This window comes from Abramis brama (genome assembly GCF_963993115.1).
Source record: "Abramis brama genome assembly, chromosome: 4".
NCBI lineage: Eukaryota > Metazoa > Chordata > Actinopteri > Cypriniformes > Leuciscidae > Abramis > Abramis brama.
This window is the reverse complement of record NC_139966.1, coordinates 46720121-46732325: the sequence shown is the minus strand read 5'-3', so window position 1 is coordinate 46732325 and position 12205 is coordinate 46720121. Positions and strand designations below refer to the sequence as shown.

At 38.4% G+C, this 12205-nt stretch overlaps 1 protein-coding gene across 6 annotated transcripts in view; it reads right to left on the bottom strand.

Annotated features, from left to right (window-relative positions):
* Positions 1–12205, bottom strand: part of grip1 (glutamate receptor interacting protein 1) — a 226674-nt gene that overhangs the window by 174294 nt on the left and 40175 nt on the right. For 3 of the 6 annotated variants that reach the window (XM_084110702.1, XM_084110704.1, XM_084110705.1), the window contains exon 1: positions 2650–2759. The exons of the other annotated variants lie outside the window; for them this stretch is intronic. In XM_084110702.1, coding sequence (XP_083966828.1) covers positions 2650–2714 — 65 coding nt within the window. In that variant the 5' untranslated portion in view covers positions 2715–2759. Of the gene's footprint in view, positions 1–2649; positions 2760–12205 lie in introns of those variants that run through there. 6 annotated transcript variants of the gene reach the window in all.

The window sequence follows — 12205 nt, the reverse complement described above, 5'->3', positions numbered from 1 at the left end:
GGATGGATGTAAACAAAAATTGTGGCTAGACAGACAGGCAGTGAAATGTATGCTTTAAGAGTTATTCACTTGCACTGGAGACAGCCTAATGAAAAAAAATCTGTCCTTTTACGTCTAACGTTGTAAACAACCTCAAAGTTTCACTTTTATGTTTGATTCAATTTGGTTTACAGAGATAGGGAAGTAGAGAGAAAAGTCGAAGCTTCCCAGCATGCACAATTTTAATACAATTAGGAAATCATCACTCCAAGACCTGCATTAGCATCCAGTGCGCGCAATGCAGATGAAAGATGGTGGCAATAAACAGCATGTTCACATCACTGTTGCTTTCTCCTGATGGGCCAAACGGTGCTGTATGAGATGAATAATGCGGCTAAGAAAAGTTACGATTTTGAAAATGGAATAGGAACATGATTCAAACTGGGTGGGACTGTCTAAGCCAGTGGTTCTCAACAGGTTTTGCAGGTAGTAGTACTGTACAGGCACAGAAGTAGTTTTACATCCATTTCACATTGGATATCAACCCAACACTAACAAAACCGTTTGTTTAACAACAAAAAACGCCTTTAATAAGATTATGTTTGATGTTAACGACCTTCAACTTCAACCTTCAACCATCAATAACTTGGCTGTCTAACCATATCTCTGACAAAATATACTACTAGACTGCATGAAGTGAGACTGTGCTTGACTGCTCTGTGTTAAACATTTACCACGGTGTTGGGATGACTCTAGCATCCACAATGGGTCACAGTTGCAATGAGTAGTACGCAATGAAGAGAGAAGGGTGCAGAGGACAACAGGACTGTGACAAACTTAGGGAGATTTAGTTTAGACAGATAACTGATTGAGCAATCATAAAGCATTTTCCCAACATACTCTCACTAAAGGCAGATCGAGGAAACAAAGACAAGGGAGGTATAAAATAGTCTGAAGGATGTGCCGATAATCCAAAGTAATTTTCTCTCTTTCACAAAAACACAAATAATAATCATCTTGTTTCTTCAAAATGCCAATGGGGCGGAAGAGGCTGAGAACAGCTGGCCAATGCAAAGTAACTTTCAATAAGGGCTTAGTCACTCCATGTCTGCAGACATGAATAGGAAGCTAATGATTTTAGACGGTGACAATATGTGTGGGCATTTGCAGATAATCATAAAAACAAGCATAATAATGGATGGAAGAAAAAAAAAAAGTTTATGCAATGGTCCAACAATGAGGGACAGACCTCTAAGCCCCTTATACCCCTTTTCCATAACTTTCTGGTGTCGTTCTGTGCAACAACTATTTAACTGTAATTATATTTAATAATATATTTAAATGTGATTTATAATCGTATTTTATTATATGTGAAGTGATTGCAATGTTGTTGTTTTTTTACACATTTAAATAAGTATGCATTAAAAGTAGCTTTATTTTCCTTTCTGTCTAAAAGAAGATATTACAAAATATTATTATATATTGATTGCTATACATTTTATTTAACTTTTGACTGTTGCATCAAAAGCAGCTTACAATATCATGAACGCTGTATTGAACCACTTTGAATGGCTAAAATGTGTCTTCATTTCTAAACAAAACATGCAAGATAAACATTTTGCAACTGTTTGGCTAGCATGTTCCAATTATCTATGCTCTTTGCTTGATACCTTTTCTCCCATATGGTGCAATTACTTTAATATTTTATCATTTCATTCAGTGGATTTGAGTTCATATAACGAACAGTGTGTGGCCGCCATATCCACATTTAACTAGGCTTATGCACAACTGATGGTATCATTTTGCAGATGTCTAACTACTATAAATGCTCATTGTAAATACATTCATGGTAATCATCAGTGTAAGTAAGGTACTTAAAATTGTAGTTGTGCCTAATGTTACAGAATGACAGGTTCCACCTCATTAACAGGACCAAAAATGAATCCTAGACCAACATTTCCAACCTCCACTATCACACATTCCATGAAAATGACAATCCAATTCAGGCTTGTACAAATCTGAACAGTCCTACACTCAACAGGCCAACAGAAATACAGCAATAACTCAATTTAATACGGTAAATCCTCTTCTGTCAGGCTTTACATAGCTTCCTATGAAGCTCAAATGAAAATATAAACCATGCAACATCATCAATGCTGTCAAAAACTTATGTGGCATACGCATACAGTATTTGCATGCAAATCAACAGGACTTGAAGCAGAAAATTTGGTTGAGATGAAAATGCAAACAAGCCAACAATCACAGAACAAAACAAACACAACAACCTCCCCAGAGAAAAGCAGTCAGGAAGTCACAACCAAGTTGATTGACAAGTCCTGGAAAAGAATTGACTTTATCCATTAAATAAACTTCAATAAATGCACCCACGCTTACTGAATGGCAATAGTAACACGATTAATACTAAAACAGCACAGCTGCCAGACAGTCCAACATATTTTCTCATAAATAGCACTCTAGCATGTTGTGCTAACAGTTTATTAGCATTTATATGGATTTTGAAAAGCTGCCGAATCCACTAGGAGTAGGTTTCAATCCACACAAGAATATTTATTTAGCTCAACTTTTTTGCACTTGGCCAGGACATTGTTCATAAGAGAGCTGTGATGACGTCACTGACCTACTGCGGTGATCAAATGGACGTATACCCACCTGAGCTCCTTTTGAAGTGCGGGCCGTGTTAGACCGTTTTCTCTGTGGAGCCCTGATAAGTGCATTAATGCTGATCTGGACTAGCCGTGAAAACATGCCCATTGAGAAAGGCACCCATCCAGCAGCCTCTTACCACTCTGAATAAATGTGCCTTCACCCACTCTGAGAGAACTGACTGTGTCTCTGTGCTAATAAAGACTTCTCATTAGCATTCAGCACTAACGGTTGCCGATGGCCCGCAGGGTAGCGCTCGGGTCTTCTGGTCTGAATTTTGAGTGTCAAATGGATGTGCAGCGGCAGATGAAATGAATGTGGACCCGGATGGGTAGACGGAGGTGAAGAGGGAACGTCTGTTCAATTCTGGTGGCGAAGGTTCAGCCGCAGCAACATTGTCAATCAAGCTTAGAGCCGCGTCAGAACAGGGATCTGCAGTGATGTGACGGCGTGCAAACGGAAGCAAGCAAATCAGCCTAGGATGCAGGCAGGCTGGCACACAATAGATAATTCTTATTGTGCTGTGAGAGAGTTTTAAAAATGCAAAACTGAAACCGGCCAAACAAAAGAGCCCTTGGGTTTTGCTCAATTTGTAATTTATAAGCATTCTGCAGAAATAAATTAGGGTGCCAATTACGGTAAACAAGCAACTAAATGCTGCAATGTCTTGATTAACCATCATGTTCTGTTTGGGGTCGAGAGATGCCAAGGACCTTTTAGTAGCTCAAAAAAGTATAACATTAACCTAAATAATTTACTTACTAAACAGTATGTTTGGGATCTCAGAGACTCTATATACAACGTAAAAATGCATTACATTTATTTGTATACAGTTATTTTCACATAACTAAGCTTTTCTTATACAACACAGTACACAATGTAAAAGTACACTTGACAATTGATTTTTTTTTTTTTCCTGTGTTTTATCTGGGGTCAAACTGAATTAAACATTAAAACAACCTGCTAAAGCTAATATCTGCCTACCTGGATTTCATTTGGTCAGAGGAACATTGAAAGGGAATATAAGAGGTTGATTTCAAAATGACTATCATTATTTTTATATGTACATCATTGGGGTCTCTGATACTCCAAACATGAAAATACTAATCATTTTCAACACAACATGAGAATTAAGCATTGAAAAGAATCTAAAATAAGCCCATGTATCTGCTTAGTACAAGACAATGGCATGAAGCTTGCTGTTCTACATACAGTCTCTCGTAAGCATGGGCATAATGTTGAGTGTGGCTCAGGGCTTAGAGTGTGCTCAATCCACAGGGAAGAAAAGTCATGTAGTGTGTGGATCTCTCCCATCACAACTTCTTAGCTGGTTGTGTAACCTACTGTGTGGGCTATGCGTATCATCCTTCTCCCAAGTAGCGATTCGTCATGCCAAGTGTGCGAAGCAAAAAGCTAGAGCAAATCCGACAGTCAATGCAGGAGCTCAGAGGGACTGTGTTGACGGTGACATTTCAGTGTTGTGTAACTACTCCTCAAAACTGCCTTCAGATCAGTACATTTGGTTTGTGATCTCTGCTTTTCTTTGAATGTCAGATGTGAAGACTATTCGCAAACACTCTTTGTTGACACACTTTTATACATTCTTCACACACCAGGTGCTGAGAACGGACAGAGGTCAGACTGGTCTCTAAAAGCTGCTGATTAAGAGCTATCAGGAGATTGGATAAATTAAATGTCCTCACCAAATTTAAGTTGATTTTTCAAAACTTCCATTATAAAAATGAAGCTATTTATACTGTAAATGCCCAGTGCACCCAATAACTAGCCAATAAAATGCTTTGGATGTTAAAAAGTTTTGCCTAAGGACTTACTTGTAACTAAGGCTGATTTAGCCTTAATGGCATAAAACTCTTGAAGACAGAAATGCACTGTTTGTGGGTAGATTATAAAGTACCAGTCAGTTACATCATAACTGCACTAAAAATCAATGCACTGTCAGAATTTGTTTTGTACCTTTAGGGGTACAACTTCTGTCAATGAGACAGCACCCTCCAAAGGTTCACCTTTGTACCTCATCTACCCCTAAAGGGTACATATTCATACCTTTTTGATGATACTGCCCCAAAAGAAAAGCTGTTGTACCCCTATTGTTTAGCTCCGGCACAAGCACCAGCACAATTCTGGATGAAAAAGGGTTCAGTGTGATCTAGTGGTGTTGGTGCCAGAAAGAAACCAAAAGCACATGGGTACATATTTAGAGTCATTGAAGTTTACTTGCAAGAACCCTTTACTTGCAAAAAAAACAAACAAAAAAACACCCTGACTACACAATGACAACAGTACAGCTCTACCACAAGCTCAGTACAGCTCTAAAAGGGGGCACTTTATTTTTCAAAGTGTACTCAAGAACCTACATTAAGGACACAGTCTTCCATCTGTCAACAATAATTTCCATATTGACTGTGACCCACTTTTCCTTGACATCTCTGTGATCTCTGACACATCATAGGCTGGATCCCTGTGGATGGCAACTTGAACATGTAAACTTTTGAACCCTGTCAGTACCTTCTGTATAGGTTCCATACCTCCGTAATCCGGCCAGGTGGAGGAACAGCTGATCTAGGCCCAGTGGCGTTGGCTTCACGGACTTGGCAATTTTCACCTCTGATGAGCACAGCACTGGAGAGAAGCTATCTGTCTCAATGCAGACTAACGTAGGTCAGAGGGGCTCAGGACACATCTTTCAAAAGGGAACAAAACTCTGCCCTTATCTTTTTTGCTCAAAAGCCTGGCTTTTTTGCTCAAAAGCCTGGCAAGCTTGAAAACTCATTATTGTGCCTGGTTGCAGAGTCGGGGTATGGTGGGGATAACAAACTTTATAGACAGTTTCGCAACAGATATATTTAAGGTTTGTTAGGCACTGACAATGAGCCAAACATAAGTGCCTAAAAGGTTTCCTTGTAACTAAGGCTGACTCTGCCTTGAATAGTATTGGCAGGAAATAGTTGGGTGTCTTTTTGTAAAAAGTGCCAGCACTGCAGTCCCTCCTTCCCTCCTCCTCATTTATTTTTCTCTCTTTCAATCTCACTTTTCTCACCAAGTTGTTCATTTCCTGTCTCATGGGTGCGGATGAGGATGAATTGGGTATTTCCTCACTGAAAAGCTTTGTGGATTCTCCACAGAACATAGGGCTCAATTAAAGGCTTGCTTTTGCATGCAAACCATGTTACGCTAATACTAGGTACTGTCGAAGATCCAGAACAACTAAGTAAAATTACTAAACTAAAATAGATAGTAAGTCTGCACACATACGTTCTTGTAGAGCTGAAATACAGGGAAGATAACAACAATTGCATGAAAAATCCCATATTCAATGCCATGACTTCTGAAATCAAATATAAAAGCTTTGCCTGGAAAACCCACAGGCTCTTTCAGTAACAGTAATACAGAAGGAGCTGGGATTTCCTAAAGCCAAAAGAGAGAGGCGTCCAAACTGAATGAATGGCTGAAGGAGGTGGTGTGAATCCTCCTACCCAGCAGTGTGGGTAATTATTTCAAAAAGCTTTGTACTGCGGGCAACATCAGCTTAAGACATGGCACAGGAACGCTGATCAACACTACCTTAAGGGAAGGCGCCAGAGTGGTGGATGAAGACACAGGAACAGTAAACTGTAAGGATGGACATAATACTTGGAAATAATAGCAATGTCAACTATGAAAACACAACTGTGTGACTTGTCAGACTTCAAAACATTTTACACCATTCAAAATGCAGTGACAACTACATGCAAACGAGCCTAATTTTTTTTTCTTTTTGGGGCCGGTTATGGCATTACTTTAGGCACTACCTTGCATTCTGACAGGTAAATCTTTCAGAGAAAGCACACAATGCTGAGACTTTAGCTTTATTGAAGAAGCCAATTGAGTTGTAATCACATTATTTATGTCTGTTCATCCAACTTCACAAAAACCACACCGATTTCAAATCGGACTAAAACGTTTTACAAAAGCTTTGTTACTGTTTTATTCCAGATGAAACAGACCTTTTTAAAATGTATAAGCAAAAAACACATTCTCACTTTGGTATTGGCAACTGGGGTATTAAGAAGCATTTTAAAAGGCCAATGACCACAACATCCATTCTTAGAAGACATGTTTATCTGACACAGTAAATGTCCCAACGGAGTGTCCTATTAAGAACAGAGGCTAGTTAAATCTTGTCCCCATGGACTAAACAAAAGTTCAAGAATTTAATATTTATGAAGCACACTGTGACAGTTTAGTTTGGAAATAGTCTCAAAATGGCAAAGTTAAATGTTAAAAGTAAGGAGAAATGAATTCAAAAGGGTCAAGGACAACATTCTTTTAATTTTGACAACAACTCTATACCTTTGGGTGCGCCACACTGGAAAGTAAAGTCTCAGAACTGTTTTCCAAACATACTGATGAGAATGACTTTGCCAGATGGATTTGCAGGCGCTCTGTGGCCCCAATTTCCTTTTGTAACATACTTCATTAACAGTATGTTAATCTCAGGTTTGTTGATATGACTTTGAGAATCCATTTTGCTCTTTTTCTCAGAGTGCATCTACCTCTCTGTCTCTCATCAACCTTCATTCGCGACCTTCTCATAAACTGCCTCTTGTATAGAGTGTGGCGGTTTCAAAAATGGAGCGTATGGAGGATTCATTTGTGCCATTTACTCACTTGAGAGCTCATCCATAGCCCAGAGCTGCACCATTAGCATATGCTACGAGCGGCAAAGGAAGTGTTAGCGCTAATTACTATATACACTATAATACAGAAAAAAGGTTCTGAAGAGCTTAATGACGCCAATGACTTCAAACCACAAAAATAGCTTTATGCTTCACAATATAAGATTTTACTGTAGATGTTCAGTATTGATGCAATTCAAATGTCTTGCCTTCTCATACTTCAACACAGCAGGTTCAGCTGACATCCATAGCTAACTATCAACAAAGATATGAGCACCAAAAACGCTTTATTCTATAAGAGCATATCATTTCCGAGCAGAACATTGAATGTACCCAAAGCTATCGTCATCCACACTCAAATTGCTTTTGACTAAAATATATTTTTCTTGTAGAAAGTTCCGCCATTTATGACTGGAAAAAAGCACTTACAAATACGACTGCAGCTAATAAGACTGCAGGAAAGAACTCTATAAAGTAAAGCTTTCCTTTCAAAATCAGTACAGTGTCAAAGGGGGTGGGGTGATTTCCTGTTCTTTGGATCTGTGCATTTACAAAACCTACTGAAATAAAATGGGAATGTGATACATTTTTAAAATTATACATATTGTAATCTGTGATCAGAATCTGTGATTTTAAAATATCAAATGGAACGCCAGCAGTACTTGATCCGCCAACTTTTTACCCAAAAATTCATAATGATGAAACCACACATCATAGACATTCCTAGCTGGACAGGATTCGATTTCTATTCAGTTAAAAATCTCATTAATCAACTAGACGGTAGCCTGCCAAAAAGCACCCGATTGATGCACTTAACTTTAAAATGTTTAAAACCTCTCTTCCAGGGGTGTTTGCCCCCGAACCCCCGCTCATAGTCTAAAAGGCTAATTTGATCTCTTTACCAAGGCTGTATTAAGAAACACACAAACATATTCGGTTCTGACTGGCTACAAACACACCACTGCCTTCCAAACTCCAATAATGAAGGCCAATGGCAAAAATATTCCTTTTTCAGACCCATAACTAAACCAACAAACCTGATTCAACAGCTACACTCGTCAAACATCAAATTTATTGAATCAGGTGTGTTAGTTTGGGAAAGCTTTCTGTCATGGGATCGGCAATTTGGATGGAAATCAGATTACTGCACCAAATACAAGGTACTGCAGAATGTAGTCAAGCTCATCACTGGCAAACCACATATGTGCACAGTTCTAGACACTAAAAATGGCAAATAACCATTTGCTCTTAAGGATCAGCTAGGTTAACAATGGTTGTGAAAGCCTTTGACACAGCGGGAGCCCTTGAGTGATCTTAAACTTGTACATTATTGAAGGGACAAGACTATTTTTAGGTATTTCTTATAGACTTGTCTATAAGAATCATTAGTTAACAGAACTTCAGAGCATATTGCACATACAAACTAGCAAGAACTTTCTCAAAATTACCACTTCAGTATCATTGGATGGTTTTACTCAACTTCTGGGAGTCACACATTTGTATTGATCTGCTGAGAAACAAAGTTTAAACTTAATCTTACAAAAGGAGTTTTGTTTGAGACACTTATTAGATAGATAAAAATGATGCACATTGACTTTGCTGCCAGGACTATATCTGGTTTTAAATTTTCCTGAACCTAAAATTGAAAAAAATAAAAAAATAAACAAAAAAAATCAAACAGCCCTTTCCTGGAGGGCAGTTCTTGGCCAGAACATGCTGAAATGCAAAACTTAAATGTCCATAGTCAAATGTCTGGTTGTGCGATTTTAAATGAAATCATGATGTTTACTTTACAGAATGTGACCTCTGGCCAGTGTGCAGAGGCTTTCAATTTTTCCACTAAAATGCTCTTTACAAATCCCTCCATCCAGTACATCAAAGAGGAAATGTTTTCTGATTAATCCTGACAAGATTCACTCAGGTTTTCCTCAAACAAGACTTCATTCTCTGCCAATTCTCATATGAACAAAGGTTTCTTTGTGTAACTCCAGACTAGATTATCTTTTGATCTAGCTCCCACTCTTAGAAAAAGTATAAAAGTTTGGTAAATTTACTGTTTTTACAAAACCAAAAGGTACTGTAACACGCCTCATTTGATATACTATAGCTCAAATTAAAACAGACTAGTAACTGATCTCATGCGCAGTCTCCTTTAACACAATATACAGTTTTAGTTATGTAAAAGATTACGATTAGACGATATCAAACATTAAACTTGATGAACATTGATGAAAACGTATTCCCTCTGCACTTCAAAAACTGTGGGCTTCCACACATACATCATCGTATCTCCCAAATGAGAAGACTTTCTATGATGGGGGAAGGAGGTGGATTAAAAAATGAAAGGTTAATGACGTAGACATAACGGCAGCAGGGCTAATCATACTTAATTAAAATAAAAATAATAATCAAAGTTAATGTTGCTGAAATACATGGAACAGTTTTGACAGTATATTGACTGTTTATGTTTCTGGGGTGGTTGCTAAGGATGTTGCCCAGTGATGCACAGATCTGTTCGATGAAGCGGTCATAGCTGTATGAGTGTGTGTGTTATTGAGAATAAAACACTGCTATTGGCCCATAAGCATTAAGGTCTGGAACCGTTTAAACAGAAGTCATTTAATATCCTGCTACTGGTTAGTATATGTTACCATCTTTAAGTGAGACGCATCTACTCAAAAGTTCCAACTTCCAAAATCACCGGTGTTTAAATGAAAGTTGTGTGTGTTTAGAACTTCTAAACTAGGTCGAATTAAGCATTTATTACAGGAGCTTTATAGGGCCTAATGCTTTTGGAAGAACTTAAAACTAGCCAGACTATTCGATGTATTCAAAAGTGGAAATGGCTGTAAGCAGTAGCTCAGGCCACAGCAGACTGAGCAATCGTTTAGATTTCCTTGCAATTATCTCATCATCAAGCCGATGTGGTAATTGGCCTGAGAGTCCAGACTGGTCGTTTCTAAGCATCTACCCTTCAGCATTACTCACACCGCAGAAAAGACAACATTACAGAGTTATGTGTTCTCAAAGAGTATACATATCAAACCGCTTTAGAGGTTGGTCTGCATAGTAAATAGAGGGTATGCACATGAGGTCACCATTGGCTGGAGTGACTGTGGTTTCACCCACTGAGTGGCAAAAAGATTGAGTGGCCACATTGGTTTTCAGCGTGAATGCTGCTGCTGCTGCTGCTGAAAAAAAAAAAAAAACACCTTTAAAATGGGAAAAAGCTTTGAGATTTACTCTACAAATAGAGAGAGAAATCTGAGTATTTTGTAGCAGACTGCCAAAAGCTACAGAAAAGAGAAGCAAAAATGGATCACTGCAATTCACAGAAACAACTGGACTCCAGTCAGCGAAACATTGCAGTTATCATTTTGTGTAACTATGTTAAATTTTGGGGTAAATTAAAATCATACCCTATATATTGTATTGTTATATATTGTATTGACAACAACTTACTGTATACTCTGCATAATTGGATGTTTTTTAAATAAACACGGACAGAAACTATAAAAGTTTTAGGGCTGGACTATATGACGATATAACATTGATATACGGTAAGTGATCACCTGGATTTAGCGTTTACAGGCAAATTTGCTTAAATTTCCCCAGCGTCAAAATCAGGCAAATAAAATGTCAGGAAACAAAATTCCCTGGATCTTTAGTAAGTTGAAATGAACACGTCCAACCTTAAGTTTAAACTGATAATCGTTCAATCGTCAATGCATACCCTATTAGTGAATATCCACTGACTAAAGCACATGGCATGCAAAGTAATCAGGGTGGCCGAGACAGCCGAAATGCTCACTGGGAAAAAGTTTTGCATGGTAAAACCTTCTTGGAGACGTTCAAACTACCACCCTTACTGCCATACACATGCTCCCTGTTGTCCTCTCAAGTAAAAGTATTCTGCAAGTACTGTAGCTTCTTGAGTTAGTTAACTAAACCAGCCAATGCAGATTACAGAAAGCCAAGCACAAAAGTCTCTAAAACACTGATATATGCAGAACTAAGGATTAAGGTTGAATGTGTTGGATTTATTGAATTTAACTGTAAATTTCATTTTGCTTTATTTTGCTTTTAATTCTAACCAGTTTATAAATAAATCAGGTCACCCAAAAAGAAATGCATTTAAAATTTCAAAGCATAAATAATTTTCTGCAAATAATACTATAATCAGCATTGGTGAGCACTTTGACTTCATAAATCACTACAAGGAACATGGCCAAAAACTAAACATTCCCCAAAATAAACAGCCCTAATAATAAGCTGTTTTTTTCCACTTCACTCCAGCAAAGCAAATGGCATTGGTGTCACCTCGGCAATGACACCAGCAATGGACTGAGAAAGCTTCTTTCATCTCCTGGAACCACACATCTGAACACTCATTGATCATTTGGTTCACTCTGCTCCCAAAAAGTATCTCCAGCAATCAATTTGCACACGGTGAAAGCAGGCTTTAATTGCGGCACTTTGCCAAGTAATCACGCACATAATTATAACAGGAGCGCTTCTCGTGATGCTCAACGACAAACCGATTCAAGTTTCTCTGATGCTCTTTTCATTTCGATGGCCACATCTTTGTATTGGAGATAAACACACATGCTCCACATGAGCATAGACTCAGAAAGAGCAAGTCATTTTCAGTGAAAATTGGGATGAGATTGTCAGGCCGCACAAGTGTCCCGCGTCCCCAGCTGTGTTCAATAATCCCAAATGGCTGTTGACGTGGGAAGGCTTTGCGGTTCACGCTCACGCTCTCCTTTCCTCTCTAGCACTAACCTGCTATGATAAAAACAGTTTTCCCCAAGCCAATTAGAAGTGTGCTTCTATTTATTCATTGGAAAGGACTTGAAGGCAAGGGAATCTCTCACGCCTAGAGC